Source organism: Penicillium cinerascens (assembly GCF_028974065.1).
Source record: "Penicillium cinerascens strain IBT 15544 chromosome Unknown scaffold_4_segment0_segment1, whole genome shotgun sequence".
Taxonomy (NCBI): Eukaryota; Fungi; Ascomycota; class Eurotiomycetes; order Eurotiales; family Aspergillaceae; genus Penicillium; species Penicillium cinerascens.
In genome coordinates this window covers 3,318,013-3,338,371 of record NW_026695298.1, presented here as the reverse complement: position 1 = coordinate 3,338,371, position 20,359 = coordinate 3,318,013, and the positions used below count along the sequence as shown (strand labels likewise).

The 20,359-nt window shown below is 52.1% G+C and overlaps 9 protein-coding genes across 9 annotated transcripts; 5 read left to right on the top strand and 4 right to left on the bottom strand.

Moving 5' to 3' along the window:
- Window positions 1-269: 269 nt before the first annotated feature.
- N7498_010378 (uncharacterized protein) lies at window positions 270-1,345 on the top strand (the record flags this gene model as incomplete). Its single annotated transcript, XM_058457434.1, has 4 exons — window positions 270-337; window positions 420-437; window positions 506-726; window positions 789-1,345. The coding sequence occupies 4 exons, from the start codon at window positions 270-272 to the stop codon at window positions 1,343-1,345; spliced, it is 864 nt and encodes a 287-aa protein (XP_058304333.1).
- A 1,325-nt stretch (window positions 1,346-2,670) lies between these two features.
- On the top strand, window positions 2,671-3,333 carry N7498_010377 (GNAT family N-acetyltransferase; the record flags this gene model as incomplete). The annotated part of the gene is made up of 1 exon (XM_058457433.1): window positions 2,671-3,333. The coding sequence occupies one exon, from the start codon at window positions 2,671-2,673 to the stop codon at window positions 3,331-3,333; it is 663 nt and encodes a 220-aa protein (XP_058304332.1).
- Window positions 3,334-5,164: 1,831 nt separating this feature from the next.
- N7498_010376 (putative mitochondrial carrier protein) lies at window positions 5,165-6,498 on the top strand (the record flags this gene model as incomplete). Its single annotated transcript, XM_058457432.1, has 2 exons — window positions 5,165-5,365; window positions 5,437-6,498. 2 exons carry the CDS (start codon window positions 5,165-5,167, stop codon window positions 6,496-6,498), a joined length of 1,263 nt encoding a protein of 420 aa, XP_058304331.1.
- A 463-nt stretch (window positions 6,499-6,961) lies between these two features.
- Window positions 6,962-8,135, top strand: N7498_010375 (uncharacterized protein; the record flags this gene model as incomplete). The annotated part of the gene is made up of 3 exons (XM_058457431.1): window positions 6,962-7,041; window positions 7,094-7,321; window positions 7,412-8,135. 3 exons carry the CDS (start codon window positions 6,962-6,964, stop codon window positions 8,133-8,135), a joined length of 1,032 nt encoding a protein of 343 aa, XP_058304330.1.
- A 561-nt stretch (window positions 8,136-8,696) lies between these two features.
- N7498_010374 (thiamine diphosphokinase) lies at window positions 8,697-9,849 on the bottom strand (the record flags this gene model as incomplete). The annotated part of the gene is made up of 3 exons (XM_058457430.1): window positions 8,697-9,485; window positions 9,577-9,656; window positions 9,735-9,849. 3 exons carry the CDS (start codon window positions 9,847-9,849, stop codon window positions 8,697-8,699), a joined length of 984 nt encoding a protein of 327 aa, XP_058304329.1.
- Window positions 9,850-10,046: 197 nt separating this feature from the next.
- On the top strand, window positions 10,047-11,023 carry N7498_010373 (coiled-coil-helix-coiled-coil-helix domain-containing protein; the record flags this gene model as incomplete). The annotated part of the gene is made up of 3 exons (XM_058457429.1): window positions 10,047-10,239; window positions 10,356-10,698; window positions 10,753-11,023. The coding sequence occupies 3 exons, from the start codon at window positions 10,047-10,049 to the stop codon at window positions 11,021-11,023; spliced, it is 807 nt and encodes a 268-aa protein (XP_058304328.1).
- Window positions 11,024-12,043: 1,020 nt separating this feature from the next.
- Window positions 12,044-15,748, bottom strand: N7498_010372 (regulator of nonsense transcripts 2; the record flags this gene model as incomplete). Its single annotated transcript, XM_058457428.1, has 5 exons — window positions 12,044-12,147; window positions 12,201-12,342; window positions 12,395-15,558; window positions 15,627-15,671; window positions 15,730-15,748. 5 exons carry the CDS (start codon window positions 15,746-15,748, stop codon window positions 12,044-12,046), a joined length of 3,474 nt encoding a protein of 1,157 aa, XP_058304327.1.
- Window positions 15,749-16,083: 335 nt separating this feature from the next.
- Window positions 16,084-16,338, bottom strand: N7498_010371 (uncharacterized protein; the record flags this gene model as incomplete). Its single annotated transcript, XM_058457427.1, has 1 exon — window positions 16,084-16,338. The coding sequence occupies one exon, from the start codon at window positions 16,336-16,338 to the stop codon at window positions 16,084-16,086; it is 255 nt and encodes an 84-aa protein (XP_058304326.1).
- A 1,084-nt stretch (window positions 16,339-17,422) lies between these two features.
- fhdA (putative transcription factor Tos4) lies at window positions 17,423-19,012 on the bottom strand (the record flags this gene model as incomplete). Its single annotated transcript, XM_058457426.1, has 2 exons — window positions 17,423-17,449; window positions 17,501-19,012. The coding sequence occupies 2 exons, from the start codon at window positions 19,010-19,012 to the stop codon at window positions 17,423-17,425; spliced, it is 1,539 nt and encodes a 512-aa protein (XP_058304325.1).
- Window positions 19,013-20,359: the final 1,347 nt, after the last annotated feature.

Below are 20,359 nucleotides of genomic sequence, written 5' to 3'. Positions count from 1 at the left end.
TTATCTGTATAGTTTGACATTGCATCATTCCGAGTGCTCGACGTCACCGCGGCCGTAGGCGGAGAGAGAAGCTCCCGAGCTGGAAAGCTGGAAAGCACAGGTAACACACAACTCCATCCCCGCTCCCCAGCCTCCTTCACAACCTCTTTTTTCCCAGCTCTCTTTTCTTCTCCCTTGCTCAACTCTGTTGCTTGCTGCAGACCTCTGAACCTCTACCATCTCTCCCCCCTCCCTTACTCTCCGCGCTCGGATTCCTGAGTCCCACCGCCATGGCTCCTCCTCCTCCCGCGACTTTGCCTCTGGCCGATAGGCTGAAGGCTCTGGCCCAAACCCTCCAGTATGTTCTTCTTGGTTGCTTGATGCGGCCACTTGCAGCTCCAATGCTAGATTTCTCTGTGCTAACTCGTGCTTCGCTGCAGGTTTGGCTGGTTCATTGGGTATGTCGACTCGGGAGAGAACCTTCGAAGCACTTTCCCCGATGTCGGGGTCGCTGACAATCCTCTAGACACCTGATGCTACTCCTCTCCGTCTTCCGCTACACCCTGTCCTTCATCGTCTTCAACTACTACTCCTCGTGGGCGCGATTCTCTTATCGCTTGGCGTTCATTTCGGCCGCCGTAACCTACGGAATTGTCGTGTACAAGGGCCACTTTGCCCGCGGTGTCCAAGGCAATGTTTCCACCATCTTGACCAAGCTCGCCTTTGATGAGAATGTCCAGTACCTGGGTGAGTAACTCGGCGATAAGAGTCGGCATGTGACGCGGAAAACTGACGTGATTGTGTGATAGGAATGGCTCTGGTCTGGCTGTACTCGCGCCAGATCATCCTGGCTCTCTTGCCCTTCAGCGTGTACTCGGTCTTCCACGTTGCGACCTACACCCGCATGTACCTGATCCCCACGCTGCAGCCCCCGCAGGGTGGCTCTGGCCCGACCTCGCCCGGCTCCCCGAGCTCCAAGACTCCCGGCAAGCAGAACCCACTCGCTGAGACCATTGGCCGCTTCATCAAGCAGTACTACGATGCCAGCATGGGTGTTGTCGCCTCTCTCGAGATCCTGCTCCTCTTCCGCCTGTTGCTATCTGCGGTTACCTTCTCGAAGGGTAGCTGGGTTCTGCTCGTTATCTACCTTGCTTTCTTCCGCGCTCGCTACGCCCAGAGCTCTTTCGTCCAGCAGGCCGTTCGCCAGATTACTGCTCGCGCCGATGCGTCCATCTCCCACCAGAGCACTCCTCCCCAGGTCCGCCAGGGTTGGGAGGCCGTCAAGGGTCTGGTGCGCCAGGGCTACGAGGCCACTGACGTCAGCCGCTACATCTCTGGCCCTACCGCTGCCAAGAAGCCCCAGTAATCTTATCACCGGCCGAGTGACCGGCATGTGAGCTGAGCCTCGCATTCTATCACAACGCTGCGATTCGATTTTGAAATGGAAGATAATGGTACTCGATAGCTACCATAACAGAAGGTTGATTGGGATTGTACTCCCATCGGGCTGAGAGGAGGGTTCGAGGGGTCTGTGTGGTTATGGGCCGTGGAGGTTATTTTGTAGAAAAGATGCGGACGTGGAGGAATCCCGCCCTGATGATGCTATACGCAACGCAACGCCATGTTCTCTGTTTCTTCTTGTCTAGAAATCCGCAAAGCCTTATTTTGTTTTTGTCTGTTGCCAGTATACCCGGCTCAGGTATGCTGCAGATTGATGTGATCTCTACAGTGATGACGACAGTATATTTGGGTTCGGGCCTTCCTTATCTAGCACCTGAGATAAGCATCGACGGATCAGGCCAATTGTCTCGTGCTATCTTGTGCTAAGTACATTCATGATCTTCATTTGTCCTGTAAACAATCTCTACCCCGTAGCTCGGTGCTTTGCATACCAGTAGTCATTTTTTGATACCATGAAACTTCAGACCACGCGGCTATCGACATCTTGAATAGCTTAGCTCCAGCCCGTATTATGCAGGGGACTTACGCGATACGTCATTAAAGACGCAAATCACGTTATCGTAGCCTTCATGGTCTAGTGGTTATGACGTCGGTCTCATATTGTGAGCATCGCACCTTGACGGTCCTGATAACAGGATTGCCATCCGAAGGTCGCCAGTTCGATCCTGGCTGAGGGCAGATTTTTTGTTCTTGGTACATTTTTACCAGATGGTGGGTTTGGTGGGGCTCTCTACCACTGTAACTGAGAGTCATTTTGGTCTGTAAGGTAGCGTTTGATGGATGGAACTTTGGAAACAGCCTCCGACAAAATTTGAGTCAAATAAGTTACTTCCCATGGACTCCAGGGATCTCTGAATTAAATATGATCCAGGTGGATATAGTAAGCTTTGGAATTGAAGCTAGCGACCTATAACTATTTGATTGGTTAAATTGTGTCAATGCATAATGGCTAACCTTCCGATTTTATTACACGTAGCATTTGTCGTTATTGTAGGGCTCTATATTGCACTTAAGAGGCCAAAGACCCCGGCCTGTAACTACCAAAGCCCTTAAATATGCCTTCCGGCCACTCTAGACTGTTATACAAGCGACATCAGCCAAAGAGTGATCGAGCCGCGGCTCGCTTGTCAACCACACTAGTGCCCGCTCGATGGCCCATCCCCCCAAACCTGTCAGATTAAGCTCAGATTAAGCAAACCCGGACACCTCCACAGAGCCAACCACGCAGACATGTCTCCGAGCGATCCAAATGAATTCGTGACCGTGAGGTCATTACTACCAACACTGCCTCTTCCCACAAATAACGAGAGGGCCGTGGTGACGACGAATCGCCTGACGATACGGGCCCTCCAACCAACAGACCTGGAAGCATTCTACGCTTTACGGACGGAAGAAGATGTCATGAAATGGACCTCAGCACGTCGAATTGACCGAGATATTGAGGAGACTCGGGCTAAACTGAACCCCTTCCTGTCACCGAATGATACGGCCACCTTCAATTGGGCTATCTGTTGGAAAGATACCGGTGAATTCATCGGTATTGGTGGCTGTCATCTCTTCCCTGCTGGGCATGGGTGGCCTGAGGTTGGGTATATGCTCCGCAAGGAGTTTTGGGGTCAGGGATTGGGATCTGAGTTCTTGAATGCTTGGCTGAGGATGTGGAGGGATTTACCGAGGAAGGAACAGGAATCGAGGGTTCAACGGAAGATGGTGGCTGGCGAGGGTGAGGTGGATGAACATCTTATTGCTATTACGGGGGATAGCAATGTTCCTAGTCAGAAGGTTTTGCAGAAGGCGGGATTTGAAAGATTCAGAGAGTGGACTCAAGGGAGTGAGGGTGATGGGAAGGGTAGTGTGAAGCTTGTGGCTTTCCGTTTCTTTCCGTCTAGATAAAGAGACCCTACGGAGTATACAAGGAAGATACGCCAATCTTTACCATAATAAGCCTAGCACCAGGTACGGAAAAGCTCTATCTCAGCTCATGCAGCCATCATGCAAACCTGAAGAATGATCACCGGAGAACGTACTGCGTTATTGTATACTCATACATTCATATATACAGCTAAGTATTTTATTTACATGATTATGCACCCAGAGCGACGCCGGCGAGACTTAGGTTGCATGGACCTTGTAGCAAGGGGCCCTTTGTCTGAGACAGTCATGTATCTCTTTTCCTCCAAAAAGGAGGCGTTTCGAAGATACAATTCCTCATCGGATAAAGTTTTCTTTGGGCCACCCTCCACCAAGCCACTTTCAAACCGTAGTCGGGGACTAAAAATGATGTCCTGGGGATCAACCTCGTACTCATTCTGATGGAGTAAAAGTGACCTCCACCTGGGGTCTTCAGGAGAATGACCAGGACCAACATCAATCCACCGGGTAAATATCAAGCTCATGTCATGGGCACCCAAGTCCCGCAGCTCGATATGCCATTCCGTGTTACATTTGGAACACTTTCCATATTCGGGTGCTTTGGGTGCACCAGCGCAGTAGGATGTGATATGAGAGCTAACGCGCTCTGAGAATTTGGGCGTGGCATTTATAATATGTCCACACACCCAGATGGTGTTTCCTTGTGGGAGTAACCTCGAGGCATTTTCGCGCCTCACGACTGCCAACCCTTGGATGCGCAAGCACAGACTCGGTGCTGTCGGGCAGACCCGGGCTTCGATTGACGTGAGGCTTGTCTTGTTTTCCCCAAGATGCTTTTCTTCGGGGGTCAATGCTGAGGTATTTTGTGATTGGGGTGTGCTGTTGCTGCGTAGGCGATCCACCCGCACTTCGGTGTGAAAGAGCGAGTCTGTGGAAATGCCATATTGCAGCCCGTGATAGAAGCATCTCATGGCCAGATATACATGAGTAAACTGAAGCTGATAGCCACACCATGCTGGATAATAAAGGCCTGCGAGGCCCTGGACCAGCCAGTGGTCTTCATGGTCTTCGCGATCCACAGAACCAAAGCACTTGATGTGTTCAAATTTGGCAGGCGAAGGAACGTTCTGCCAAAGGTGAAGCCGCAAGCAAATAGAGCATAAATAGTATTCAGGCAGGTCGAGTGAGAGTCTCGTCAAAAAAAGAGACCTCTCGTCTTCCATATCTCCGGGGAGACATTTCGGTAGTCGGCCGTTCAAAGAGGCACCGTCTTCCGAAGCAAACAAACTCATCAGCCTACAATTGCAAGCTGCGAGACATGCTATATCGGCTGGCGATAGAAACTCTGAAATCAACAATAGAAGTTCGACTGGGAGACCAATTAAGGTAATGGGCCGGTTAGCACAAGCCATAGTGCCCGAAGCTTCCAAGGCTTCCAAGGCTTCCACTGAAGATACCAATGGGAATATTATGGAGGAGAGGTATGTAAGGAATATAATTCATGCACAAGGACCTTATCAACCGTGGCGTTGTCAAGCACATGGCAAGAGATAAGAAGATACGGGGTCGAGCCAAGCGGCGCGTTACTTACGGAAGGCGGTCGGAGACGGCATAAAGTATCCAATGACGCATGTGATGCCTGAGGCAGGGCGGAGAAAAGAAAAACACCGCCGACCAGAATTTGAGTCGGGCCCGAGATTCACGGAGATCTTGATATCTCCCCTTACTCACCCTTTTTCTTGTCACTCTTTACATTTCCATCCGGGGGCTGCTCCTTTCCTTTTTTCTTCAGCATCCCCCATCGACATCTACGGCCCCGACGGAGATCGCGGGAGTCTTGGCCCATATTGCCATGAGCCTGACCTCGCGAGTGCTCGGTCTGTTCTCCACAACAGCGACCTCGGACTCGACTGCAAATAATGCGCATGACCTCGCTGGTTCGGCTGTGAATCAGCCGACATTCGGTTTCAATGATCACATAAAATCCGGCACTCCCCGCCATGTGCGGGATGAGGCTTCAATGGAGGATGAACCCCGTCCGCCGTATCTTCATGTACGACTCATCTCCGATGACAAACTGTGCACAATATAACGTACGGGAGCTAACATAAATCGATCTTACAGGCAATGTTGGCGGGTGGAACTGGAGGCTGTTGTGGCGACATGTTAATGCATTCGTTGGATACAGTCAAAACTCGACAACAAGGCGACCCGACTTTCCCGCCCAAATACACATCGATGGGTTCATCATACGCGACGATATATCGGCAAGAAGGTTTCTGTCGAGGTTTATACAGTGGAGTGACACCGGCTTTCCTGGGGTCATTCCCGGGCACTGTGATCTTCTTCGGAGTGTACGAGTTCACCAAGCGGTTGATGCTGGATTCAGGAATCAATCCCAGCTTGGCCTACTTATCCGGCGGCTTCTTCGCAGATTTGGCTGCTTCGATTGTCTACGTGCCGTCCGAGGTGCTTAAGACCCGACTTCAGCTGCAGGGACGCTATAACAACCCGCACTTCCACTCGGGATACAACTACCGCGGCACAACCGACGCATTCCGAACCATCGTGCGGCAAGAAGGATACTCGGCCCTGTTCCACGGCTACAAGGCGACTATCTTCCGCGACTTGCCGTTCTCGGCCCTGCAATTCGCCTTCTACGAACAAGAACAGACGCTGGCTAAGGAATGGGTCGGCAAGCGGGACATCGGACTGGGATTGGAAATCTTGACGGCCGCGACCGCCGGCGGTATGGCTGGTGTTATCACATGTCCGCTGGACGTTGTCAAGACGCGCATTCAAACGCAAGTGAATCATACCGAGCACAACACCGGATCATCGGGCGCGAAACACACCGGCGATCACAGACCCAAGGAGAGCCATCGGCCTCATGCTGGATCGTCGCATTCCCACGCGTCGCACCCACACTCGCGACCGATTTCCACCTCCTCGCCCTCTACATCTGTGTCACCACCAGGCGCACCGCGGTTAGATACATCGTCCGTGTTCACGGGCCTGAGGATGATCTACCGTACCGAAGGGTTCGCCGGGTGGTTCCGCGGCGTGGGTCCACGCGGTGTGTGGACCAGCATCCAGAGCGGGACAATGCTAGTCATGTATCAATACCTTCTCAAGCAACTCGAGTCCTGGCAGGGGCTTCAGGGAGAGATGTCATCGTCGCTGTGAGAAACCTCTTCTGCCTGCATTTATTGGGGACACTTCTTTCATTGGGGCGGCGTTCGGTCTTGTTTGATGTATTTTTGGGGAGTGCTTTGTTTTGTATACTCCCATCTCCCTTTGTGATAGACATAGAAAGTGGCCCTCCTTTGGGGCCACAGTGTATGATAGCCAGAGTTATTGGCAGAATCTCGATACAGAGAATTAAAGAAAGAAAGCATTTATACTAAGCTGCTCGAGGTCAGGGACCGCGTCAAAAAGTTCAAGAATTCCGAAGTCGAACAAGACGCGCTAGCGTGTTTTGTTTTGGCGGTCCGCGTAAACAACAAGCCTTCAATTCCCCTCCTCCTTGCATCTTCCCTTCCCCCTCTAAGTTACTAAATTAATATTACTTTTGATCGTTTGATGCATTGGTCGGTCTTTTCCTCTGATCCGTCGTCTCATATCTAACTGTACTTCAGATATCGCAACCATGTCAAGCGGTCTACCATATCTCAAGTCGCTGCGCAAGCCCGACCTTACCGAGTTTGCCGAGCGCACCGATCTCCAGGAGTATGTTTACACCTGTCGCGCGCGCAGTAGCGCACGCTAACAAGTCATACAGATATGAGGACTACAACAAGAATGATCTCGCCATCGCGCTGGACAAGCACCTGAGCGAAAATCGCACCATCTTCGGCACCGACACGAAGCTCAGCAAGTTCTACGAGCGCCTGGGTAGTTCGGCGACGCCCGCGAAGACACCATCCAAGCGCAAGTCCGAAGCCAAGGTCGAGATCTCCCCCGTGAAGAAGACTCCTGGTCGCAAACCCAAGGCGAAGGTTGACGAAACGTAAGAGATCCCCCTCCCCCTCCCCCTCCCCCTCTTCCCTCCCGCGCGTCGCGCAACCACTTTGCGACAATCTACTAACTAGTGCGACAGCTCGTCCGACGACAACGCCAAACCCGCCAAGGTCACCAGAACCCCCAGCAGCTTGGCACGCTCCGCGCGAACCACCTTCGAGATGCCCGCCTCGCCAGCCGTCGTGGCGGCGAGCATTGATCGCCAGACCGCCAAGGTGCGCGAGGGTCTAGAGAACGCCTGGGATGACAGTGGCCTTCTGGAGCACTCGTACTACATGCGCTCGGCCCTGAGCAGCCTCAAGGCCGTCGAGACCATCCTTATTCTCCTGGAGGGCGGCAGCTTGCTGAAGTCTCTCTTCCCGCTGCGCCATATGGCGACTTCGCCCGCCGTGGATGCGCTGAATCTCCCAGAGGTTGCGATCAAGGTGCCCGACATGTTCGTGTTGATCACCGGCGAGTTCTGGGCTCCTTTTGTCCTGTGGTCCCTCACCAGCGTGTTGCTGCCTTTGATTGCTGCCTGGTTCATTAACCTGAGCTGGAACGCTGCCACTGGTGGCCAGACTGTTCGTCGTGGTCGCTCGGCTGCTACTCGCGCTAGCTTTGACCCGCTCACCTTTAACATTGCCAAGGCGCTGTTGGTGTACAAGGTCTTCGTGGAGCATTTCAACTACTTCGATCTCTTCAGCAACTATACCATTGTCAAGGTCAACTCTGTTGTTCCTGGTCGCTGGAAGGGCATGTTGACCGGAACTGCCATTGGCGTTATCGGTACCCTGTACGAGGCCATCTTGCGGCGTTCGTAGGCCTGATGGCTTTGCTGCGTCTGCCCTGGTTTGTACAGGTGGTGGATGGTCAATTAGCAGACCATCATGGGGATTCGTTTTTCTGAATGGGTAGTGGCGAACGATGCGAATCTGCTGCGTATTTATTTTACATCCTTTCTCCTGTTTGCCCTGATGTTGGTCTGGTGTACAATCCAGACGAGTATTTCCCGTTGTTGGTTGATATCCTCTGTGTTTTGGAGGCGTGTAGTGGAATATCTGCCGCACGCTATCCCGTGTTTGTTGGTTTTGAAAGAGCTCGCGGATTAGGGTTCTAGTTTTAGTCACTGGGGTATGCGATGATGCGATATGTGATTCTGGGTTCTGTATTTTTGCCTTCTTTATCTTCTTGGTCTCTCGTTTCAGCCAGACAAGGCGCCTGGGTTTGGGTTATTTTCTGGTCTTGGTTCCTCTTGGAGGTTGTTTTTTTCTCTTTTTTTCCGACCTCTTTAATGTGTTTGGTCTTGGTTGAGTCATAAGGAGTATCAACAAGTATTATAGTAAACTTTGATTCTTATTTTGCCCAGACGTGGGAAATAGATATCATCCCCTTTTCAACCTCTCCGCCAGCTCCACCGTAAATAACACCGGCACCGATGTTTCGACCTCAACGGTATCCGCACGGATATGGTTGCTCGTTGAGATTTGGCCACCGATCTCTGTATGCCAATCCTGTACATCCCATTCAAATCCCCGCGTGGTGATTGACGCAGGTGCCGATATAGGAATGATACCGATGTTCTCTTCAAAGAAGTACTCCTGTTCTTGATGGTGTTTCCGTTTCCGAGATGTCTCACTTTCGCCGGCCTGCGACTCGAGAGATTCGGACTCGGCGTCTGCGCGCTTGGTTGCTGGCGTGCGGATGATATTATTCCCTTGCTGTAGAATGAATGTGATACTCTCCTCAGAGACGAGGTACAGGTTTCCACCCGCGGCGGGTTGGTTGTTTTGATTCTCAGCGTTGGGCTCATTTGCTTCACGAAGTTCTCGCTGCTTCTGCGTCATCATGTACAGATGATGGATCTGCGAGAAAGCTTGGTCGACACGGCCGCCTAGGCCTCCCAATATCACAATTTCAAGAGTTGAGTTTTGCGTTGGCTGAGATGGTGCACTGTTTCCAGCTACATTGTCTTGCTTGGCTGTAGATACTGCCTTCTGTTGTCGAGGAGAGGCGATGATCTCCGCAACATGCGCATTGAGATATTTCAGACACTTGGTGAAGTCTGTTGAATATTGATCTGGGTCTTCGACGATTGCCACACCCAGCTTTTCGTAGAACTGTTGTACTGATGGACGGAGAGAGTCCAGGTCACCGACTATCCTGTCGGGTAACTAGAGATTGTTAGCTTATATATCGGGGGTACATGCGGGACATTTTGCAAGACTATGAGACACCGAGTCTCAAGCTAGCATGGGTACCTACTTCTGTGGCCTCTTTTCCGAGCTTCTTCATCATGTCGTACAGCCGATTGGCACCTCCATCAGCGCAGATAATGAAGGATGCTAGATAGTAGTCAGAATGCGAACATAGTAATACACGTAACAGAGCAGACATAAAGCCTGGGATAGGACGAAACGCACCATGTTCACTTAATACGCCGAATGCGCTCTCATTAATTGGCTGATTCAGGATGAGCAGCGCATAAGGAGACGGGCTCCCCGTCGCACCAAAGAAGCGACTCGGATCCCACTCCATGACGGCGCTTGATGAAATGTGAACGAAGGGAGTCGCGTGTAACTGCTTCCGCGCAACGTGACTGGCTGGGGGCAACTTCCAACCTCAGGCCTCCACTTCTCTTCCCACCAACTTCACTTCCGCGATCTTCTTCTCCTCCCCTCCCTCGTCCTCTGGAGGTCCTTCGCGGATTTGTGTCCTTTGCAATTCTTCCCATCATGTTCCGACCCGCCGCCCGAGCGCTTGCCCGTGCGCCTACTGTTGCCCGTGGCCCGGCGAGCACCCGATTGATAAGCACTGGTCCGGCGCCGAAGTCGAGAAGCTGGAAGAATACCGCTGTTCGCCTGGGTCTGGCTGCCGGTGCCGTCTACTACTACAACACTAGCAATGTGTTTGCCCAGGAGCCGTCCTGTACGTCGTATCGCCGCGCTTTTTTGTTCCGGGAAGTGAGGCGCGAACTGTTCGGAACAGTCGCAACTCGGGGCCCATGGCGTTGGAGGAATTTTGCTAATTGGTCTCCTTTATAGTCTCTATCCTGAACTCCAAGAAAGAAGATGCCGATGACTCTTCCCTCCCCACCCTTGATTCCATCACCCCCAAGATCCGTCAAGAGCACGCTGCCCGGTCTCAGCCGAAGCCTCCTGCCTCCGAGGCTGAGAAGCTCGAGGGTGGCTTGGACGCCCAGAAACTTGAGGATGAGATGGATGAATCGGCCGCGTTCAACCCCGAGACTGGCGAGATTAACTGGGACTGCCCGTGCCTGGGTGGCATGGCCCACGGACCGTGCGGAGAGGAGTTCAAGGCTGCATTCAGCTGCTTCGTATACTCCAAAGAGGAGCCCAAGGGCATTGAGTGCATTGAAAAGTTCAAGTAAGTGATTACGATATCATCCCGGGATCGAAGCCGATGCTGACAATTTTGTAGGGGCATGCAAGATTGCTTCCGCAAACACCCTGAAGTGTACGGCGCCGAGCTAGAGGACGACGACGACGACGACGTCGAGGGCGGCGCTGCCCCCTCCGGACAAGCCCCGTCCGCTGCCGACATCGACGCCTCTTCCCACCCCGACGAGAAGCGCGCCCGTGCCAAGGAAGTCAAGGACCAGGTGAAGGCCGACAACGTCGACAAGGGCGAGCAACCCGAAGCTGAGGTCCTGGTTCCCAAGGCCGCCCACGACGCCGAGGACAAGAACTAAGTGCACAGCATTCCCGCATCTCTGATATTGACCCGGTGCCCCATGCGCTGCTCACTCCAATGCTAGTGGACAGGGATCGGGTGCGTGTATTATATAACAAAAAGTGCAAAAAGCCCTTGCCGTCTCCCGTCCTTGACTCTGCATTTCTCCTCTCCACGATCTTCTCAGCATTTCCATTCCCCCGTTCTGCGCTCCTATGTTGTTCCCAATCTTGTCTCACCGTGTAACTTAGTGTATTGGTATGCCCTGTGCTTCTTTGTGTTTCAGACACCAAAAGAGGTGAGATAGAATAGACCTGTTGCATCATGAATTTCTTTGTCTTCTACCGTATCCTCGGTTACTTCTTATGATATCTGTAATAACCCCGTTACAATAGAAGGGACAGGTTTCAACTTCTTAGTGGCAGTTGTAACCGCCACTATCAAATAGCTCGGTCCCTGCTTAGCAAGTACATAATAGAGTCTATCAGAATACTCAAATTGATACGACAAGAGGTTACGTTGTAAAGAATGAATTGGATAGGGATATGATATCGGCATTGCTTCTACTGTAGAGAAGTAGGAAGATGCCACTGAATGGGGAAACATGCGCATCGTGTTGTATCTTCATTCTCGTCTTGATCCTGGTCTTCGTCTTCGTCTTCATCTCCATCCTTCCATCTTCACCTCATCCTTTGAACCTGCTTCCGTCTGCCGATATGTGAAACACTAGCCTGCCAAGTTGTTTCGCTTCGCGTGAGTGATTTGTCTGGCTCGGGCAGTGCTATGGGTAAGAGATACGGATCATCCCACAAGGCGTTGGTCGCACACATTCGGACGACGAGCAGCTGAGAGTGGATGTACCTTGGAGACATCAAGGACTTTGAGCCCAGGGAACTGGTGGCTCCGTTGGGTACTCAACACATAAAGCTGTACAAGCACATGCAAGATCCCTTGCAGTGGTTTTTCCCGCGTTGAATCGTGGAAAAGACGTGCCATGGAGACAGAGATAAGGAGGTTTATTCCATACTCTATAGCATTATTACCAGTTCACATCGCTGAGTTGAAGCTTGCGGGACCGGAAGGCAGAACGGTTGGTAGCGGCCTTGTCCACTCGCTGGTTGGCGGGGATGCGCTTCTCGAAGGCTAGGTTCAGATGTTAGCAAAGATCGAATTGGATCCAGGGATAGAAGACATACTCTCAGCAGGCTCGGGCTCATTCGAAGCTTCGTAATTTAGAACCAAGTTCTTGATGCGCTGCTGCTCTTCCCGGTCAGCCGCCTGCTGGCTGCGCATAGCAACAGCAAACGTTGAATTGGAGGGCAGGTCGATGGTGCGAGTCTATGGGTTGTTAGTACCAAGCCTGATGAAAAAATTTAAGGACTATTCTTACCTGTTGCTTGTTCCCCTTCTTCGTCATCAAAGAGAACGCCATAGTCTTCGGTGCCACAGGTTCCGGCACAGGCGTTGGCGCCTCAGACGAAGGCTCGGTGGACTCGGCGGACTCGGCGGATGTAGCCTCGCGAGGAGGACGCTTCATGGGCAGAGGAATATCAAAGACAGCCTTGCGCTCAAAGCGTCTCGAGTCCACGCTCTCAGCCATCATCTTCTCGAATTCGCGATCGAACTCGGCCTCGGCTGCAGGGTCTCGCTCCTCTTCCTGGCGCGTGACGATGATCTGCTCGTCCTCGAAGTCGCTCTCGTCCTCTGCGTCCTGGTTGGGACCGGATGCCTCGGCTTCGTCGCTAGATTCGCCTTCCTCTTCAATTTCGGGTATTGCGTCGTCTTCCAGGCCTTCGTCGGAGGAGCTGCTCTCCGCGTCTTCTTCGTCGGGCTCGACGGGTCGCTCGGAGTCAGGCATGTTGTAATTTTCCGCAACGGCCTCACTGAATAGGCGGGTTGCCTCTTCGGGCTCAGTGGCTAACTTCCATGCGGGTCGAAGGGTGGAGAAAGTATCCTGGACCAGGAAATCCACGTCCATGGGCATCGGGTCCTTGGTGAAGAGGTAGTACTGGAAGAATGTGAGGAAGAAATCCAGCTTCTTCTTCGCCGAACCACGATCGAAGCAGTGGCCACATGTATCGAGCAGAGTGCAGGCCAGGCGAACACGGAAAAAGTCATCTGGAAGATCCAATAGGCTGATCCTTCCGGCGACAGGGGTCCCACCTTCGTGGCCGAAAGTGATGATGCGGTACAGCGTATCAAAGACGACAGGGGAATCAATCATCTTGTAGTTGTAAAGCTCGCCAAGGTATTTGACTTCGGCAATACGTTTCTGGTTGAATTTGAAGTCGTTCTGCTCGAGGCCCAGGGTGACTTGCTCCAGGACATTGTCGACAATGCCGATCACAAAGTCCTGGTGATAACGGTAGAGGGCGCTGACCAGGATTGCCAGGAGGTGAATGCTGCCGTACTTCACTTTGACCGGTTTGCTGAAGACATGTTCCAGGATTTCGATAACCTCCTGCTCCTCCCAATGGAGTTTGCGAACGGTTTTTAGGACCTTGGTATAGTTGCGCTTATTCATGTCCAGGTAGATCAGCCGGCGGATATACTGCTCCATCGGAGTCCGCTCTTTTTGCTGAATGGCGGGTCTGGGTGGGGGGTCGACATAGTAGATAGCATTCTCAATCACCATGCGCTCATTTTGGGCCAAGTGCTGGACAGCCTTCTTTCGACTCAGGGTCTCCAAGAAGGAGGCCATTCTCGGAGCAGTCTCCGGGTTGCGCAAGAGATAACGACCGCAGTTCTCCAGGAGATTACCAATAATCTCAATGTTCATGCGCGAGAAATCGTCGAGGGAGACCTTGAAACAGTGGAAGATGATGTGCTCGGGCACCACGCCAAATTTGGTCAGTTCTGCTAGGTAGCGTACATTGCCCATTCGCACTTGGCCCAGGAACTCCTTGGCTTTACGCCGCTGAAGACTCCGAAATTCTTCATCGAGGTAGGTCGTCAGTCCCTGGGGGATATCTGGCAGATACTGTCCCAAAGTGGCTACCAAACGCGAATACAGCGGCAAGAGATCAATACGTCCCTTGGGAATATCCGAGACGGCCTTGACAAGCCTATTGCGAGATGCCTTCGAGTTGACGAAACAAAAGTCCAACGCAAACTGGTCCACTTGATCTTTGGTTTGCAGTTCTGGAAGTTTGCCCAATAAAGCATCGACCTGAGCGCCAACAGTCTTGCTAGCAATTGCAGTTGACTGATCATCCGCGTCTGCGGCAGCTTTCTCCTCCGATGTCTCCGGCTTCTCCGTATCGGTCGAAGTATCGCCATCAGTCTTCTTCTTTGTGGACTCTTCCGTCTCGCCTTTCTTTTTCTTGCCATCTTCGAGCAGAACCGCAGGAACCTTTCCTTTTAGATCAACAAGGTTTTCGTAAAAACGTCGCTCTTCCTCATCTTCCCAGGTACCAGCACCATCGCCCTGTCCACGAAGGTAATCCGTGGTTTTCACGAGGCCGATTCCTCCACTTGAAGATGCGTCTGCGGTTTCTTTTTCCACTAAATCGGGCATCTCGGCCCCCAGGGCCTCACAGAGCACCTGGGTATTGGCCACGAGTTTCTCCAGGGATTTGGTCTGCTTTTCGAAATTCGCCTGGCGATCTTCGAAGATTTCACCACTCTTGACGTACGCTTCGGCATTCCGACGGCTCTGGCTTGCCAGCGCTTTCTGGTCACGAACCACATGCGCCTTGACATCATCCAAGTACCGGTTCAGAATATTCTTAAAACGCTGCTGGGTTTTTTCTGGTGTCAATGGCGGATCCGTCTCGGCGGCGTCTGTGGCGCCTTCTGTATTCTCCTGTTCGGTACCGGCGGTCGTAGTCGTAACACCATCAGCTTCCACGGTCTTCCTACCATCCTCTGCAAGTTTTGCACCAAGGATATCCCAACTGAAGCTCTTAACGAAAAGCACCGCAAGCGGCAAATTGGCATGGTCACGGTCGTGCCCTAGTAGCTCTTTCAAGACCTCCAGCGGGAACGGCTCGGCCTGCTTATCTTGATCCTTCGCAGCAGCAACGGGCCTCTTGAGCGGGGCATCTGGCAACTTGACAGCGATTCCAGAAACAGTCTCTTTGGCTTTCGCGCCAAGATCCTCAGGCCGCTCCACATCGTCCAGCGTCCTGAGAGCACTGACAAGCCATAGCTCCGTAACAATGCGCAGTAAAACCCGGTGTCGTGACAACCGTTCCTTCTCCTCGCGCTCGCGCAGCTCACCTGTCAAATTCTTAAGCGCTGCTTTATCCGGGGAGCTCAGACCGCGGCCGAGCAGCCAACCGATCTGCCTAGTAAACTCCGCAGGACCGAACCGCTGATGTAGCGCACTGACAATCTCGACGCCGACGGCGATTTCACCGGGCGACTTGAGTTTGCATAGGCCTTCGTAGCAGGCGGAGATGATCTCGGACAGATACTTGTGGAGCGAGAGGGTGCGGATGTCGGATAGGAAGGTGGACTGTGCAGAGGCGCTGACTCCAGTGCGAAGACGTTTAATGAAAGCGGTATTCTTCTTCAGGGCCGAGTCGAGGGACTTGCTGACGGGGAAGACATCTATGGCGGTGGCGGGTCAGTAACTGAAGACCAAGTCAGACCGACAATGGAATGACGGTGTTTCGTACCTGTTTCACCAGCCCAGGCTCTCTCGTTAAGATCGCGAAGCTCCCCTAGAGAGAAGAAGATGTCAGTAGCCGATCGCGGAGACCTGGAGTGGCTCTCGCATACTTTTCTTCTGCCGGTCCATGGCCATGAGTGCGGTCGGGACCTTTTCAATCAAGAGGACCCTTCAGAACGTCAAGGAGATAGAGGTGACGTGTTCGCCACATTGGGGAAAGGGGAGGTAAGTGCAGCAGAGCCTGGTACAGAGAGATCGGGGAGGGTTGAAGCTCCTTGTGCGGGCGGGATGTTCCCAAGGCGGTGCGGAGATGGACTTTTTATCGATCCACTACGTAGCTACCATCTTTCATCTTCAACCTTCACGAGAATGACATGATAATTTGAACTCAGCTACTAACACACAGGCCCTCATCAAGATCTCACTTCCTCTCTTCTTCACTTCGCTTTTATCAATGTTCTCCTTCAGTGACCACTCTCGCTAAACCCAGACTCCCGGCCCTGCTCAACCTCCATCAGTCGTTCCTGCATCTGGTGCTTCTGATCCTGCTGGCTCCAGCTCTGTCGGCGATCGAATCGTGGTGACCAAGGATGCTCGGATACAGCTTCCTGGTTGGCACCCGGTGGATCATGAATCTCATTAGAGATGGTCTGCATTGGAGGGGTTGTTTGTTCTCGAGACCGATCTGGGAATGGACCCTGGTGGCTAGTGGACTGCATAGTGCTTGGAGTTTGGAATATCCGTCGATGAGGTTTGATCTCAGTGAATACCCAAGTCAAGGATTGGGAAGAAATAGTTTACAAGAGAAGTCTGGTTTAGGCGTTGATGCGGGGTCTGATACTCCCAAGTGGCGAGTGTGGTGACGATGTAAGTAAGGATGGCTGGGTACTCTTTGAGGTACATTAGGAATTGCTCTAGACGAATAAGCAACAGTTAGTACTTTTCAATGTAAATGCTGTTAATTATTTGCCTTGTACAGCCGCTAGGGGCTGGCGGCGATTCATCATATGCCTGGCATTGAAAACGGCATTTGATGTTGCTATCATGAAGCTATCCCAAGTACCATGAGCATAACCCCCGCAACAAGAAAAATCCTTGGCACTTGGAATCAAGAAAAGTCAGCAAGCTGCCGTGGCATGGCTTATCTGTGTAATCTTAATGAAAATTAGCTGACCCTAAACAACATCCACGACTCAGCTCTACAGACAATACATCACCAGTACATCCGGGATTCAAGATACCCTACGAACCCAATATTGACTAAGACTTTTGAAATTTAGCAAGCTACCGTACAAGTCATGACAGCATCGAACCCTCAAGCGAAGGCCGTGGCAAGCAACAAGAACAAAAAGCAAGGATAAGATACATGATCCGCACCCACAATCCAAGGTTCAAAGACCACAACACGTATCAAGAGCAATTGAACGTATCAATAAGCACCACAAGGATCAAAAGGGGCGATCGACAGGTCAGCGCAAGGAAAAAGGGTAAACAGAAACAAGGCCGTCGAGTCCGGGAAAACATCATGCATTGAAAAGCAGCTCAGTCAAGTCCCACGGGACATAAACAAAACGATACACAGGACTTAGGAGCACCATACATCGTACATCTCCATGCTAGAACAGAAAAGTATTTCAATGAATCAAAAAAGGATTAAAATCAGGGTATGCCTCACGCCACGCTATGCGAGTCACCGAGCCTCTAGGGGTGACTAAGAATACTGCAAATATGTACCGAGAAAGCCGATCCGATGGGAACGGAAGAGCTGGAATTCTTCTGTTGAAGAGCCGTGAGCCAGGCAGTTTATTTCGGCTTGCGCCAGAAGTATTGCTGTGATGTGTTAGTTATGGTAGGCCTGCATTGGAGGCGGAGCATACATACCTTGTGTTGCTTGCGGCAGTTACGCAGACCGGGCTTCCTCAGGTTATTCACGACCGTCTCACGACGCATCTCATCGTCGTCAAAGTCCGGGATGTAGTAGTACTCGCTCTCGAGAGGCTTGCCCGCAGCATCTTTACCTTCACGCGCAACCTTCCCGATACACTTTGTGTTTTCGAGGATATAGCGGATTTCAGCCCGGGCTGGGCCAGAGTGGTTGTGTGGGTTCGATTTCCAGAACGAAGGGGGAAGATTGTTGAGGATGGTGGAGAATGGGGTCGAAGACAGACGAGAGAAAGCAAGCTGGTTCACAGCATGGTTGCGGACTCGGTCGAAGCTTTCGTCTTCGGGCTGAGACCGAACCTTTGTTGGGGTATGATCATCGTCCTCGTTTTCATCCTGGATTCTGGAAGGCTGTCGGGGAGACCGTGTGGGCTGAAGGGGCTGGGCAGGCAGCAGGCGCGGCGAGGGGACAGGCGAGTCACCTGCATGGAAAGAAGCCATACGAGGAAGCAAATTTTCACCGAAGGGGCCGAAAGAGTGGATGATAGGGTCGTTTTCCTCGTCATTATCGGACTCGTCCTCGGGTCTACTGAGGTCGCTAGATTGAGAGCTCTGGAGAAGGGCAGCAGCACGGCGAGCACTCTGGGAAGTAATGCCACCAACGGTATTATGGCGTTTCAAAGGAGAGCCTTCATCCTCATATACCACAACAGCAGCACGGACACGGGAGGGGGTAAAGATTGGGGAGGATGGCGGGATAGCACGCTCCACGGCAGGCGACGGCGAGACGGGGGAAGCCAGACGCTGGTTTTCAGCAAATGGACTCTCCTGCAGGGCTCTCATAGCTCGCTTCTGGGTAGGAGTCGCTTCATCGCAAGTCTGTTCGGAGTCTGTGGACGGACAATCCTTCCTATCATTCTCAGTGCGAGGCCATTGGACCAAAACACGAGCCTCATGCACGTCAATCATAATGTCCGCATCCTTGATATCTGACGTGAATGTCTTCCCCTTAGCCAGGTCATACTTCTTGCCCTGGCAGTGAATCTTGATCCCATTCCATCCCATGCACATGATCTCAACCCTATCCCGGTCGAAGGGGTTCGGTGCCGGCTTGTAGGTTGCCTTCACATGAACGCGAGAAATCATGCGGCTGGCAGCCAGCTGATGTTGGCACGAAGCACTGGATCGACCCATGAGCAGGGGCTCACCGTTCTCGGGCAGCATGAGTGTAGGCACGGCCAACAGGGGAGTTCGCTCGGATACGGCAGAGAAGGTACGACGCGCCGACGCGCGAGAGGCAGCGATACCGGGCGGCGAAGAGGACATAATATGTGTGGAGGAGGTCGGGACAGGGGTAGGATATGTCGACACGGCGGGTTCGCGTGCAACACGCTTTTGGGGCCTCGGAAGAGAGGGCGACGAGGACAAGGGCTCAAAGGCAGGCAACAGGGAGGCCGGACGCTTGACGCCAGCCGCTGGAGCCAGCGAGCTCCTTGACGGAGAAGAATCCATGACTGTAGAGTGGTACCAAATCCACACGAGCTCCTTTTCTTTAGCGAGGACTTGAGTCGAGCTCAAGGGACTCGCGTCACCGTGTATTCCCTATGGAAAACAAAAAGGATGGAGACGTGTAGAAGAGGACCAAAATCTCTTCTAGAGAAAAGAGTAAGGTAGGGAAAAAGAAATTGGAGGGGAGAAGGGAGGAAAGGGCTTGGGAGAAAAAGGTGAAGAAGGTGTGTGGTGGTGGAATGCCCTGGGGCGGAGCGTTCTCGTTCGCCCTGCGCGGAAATGCACGCTTACAGCCCGAGACGCGTTCGATAGGCGCCGATGAGGGTTCACGGGCTCCACTACCCTTTCACAGTCCCAATTGACCTTTCCCAAGCTGCTTGTAGAAACTATCTTTTCGGTTTTGAGATGTGATTTTACAACGCGCGTGAATCACGCTATATAGGACCAAATATTGGAGCTGTCGTCGTTCTATACTCGAGATCTGACAAAGCGCGGTCGCGTCTGAAGTCACGTGCCCGTGGATTCGTGACCGCACGCGAGTCGGAGTATGCAGTATGACAGTCTCCTCCGGGTATGTCTGGTAGTCGTGGGTGGCATCTGTGACCTCAAATGGCTTCAATTAAATGCTTGAAATAATTTGCTCACCTCACAAGAGTATGTTGTGGTGTTAGTAGAATTTCCAGGGGCAGCTACGACATCTATCATAGCCCCCGGCTTTAGAACCTAGACAAATGATGGATAAACCAATTTTACACCATACCCATGAGACTTGAAATTTAAAGCAGGGTTTCGGTCTAGCTGGCAAACCTTTCGAATTAATTTCGACACGCTTGTCAAATTCTGCTCTGCGGGGCTCAAACGCGGGCGCGCGGTGACCGTTACGCCCACTTCCACCGCGACGGACAAAGTGGAACAAGACACTCTCGTCATCATTTCGGGCGTTCTATGATTCGCTGTTTCAACTGGAATGACCAAAAAAAAAATCAAGATCAAGGGATTCACGTTGTACTCACAGCATTTGGGGACAATTATCGTGGCGTTGAAACTTTCAAGACACTGGTGGTAAAGACTGTCAAGATACCAAGCAGTTGACTAACCAAGATTGATGTCACCACAACATAAAACACTTTGACACAATTCTACAAGTATTTGGCTTTCCATGCATTTCAATTATTGAGTCCCTGTCTGCTTTTCCGGGGATTTTGATTGGCATGGTTTTTAAGGATCTGAACTACCGGCGCCCAAGGGCGCCAAAGAGTCAACGTCAGACAAGTCAAGGAGGCATTCCATATGCCAAAACTGCGTGGCCGAAAGTGGTCCATAGCCACCTCTACTTCTAACCTGACCTTG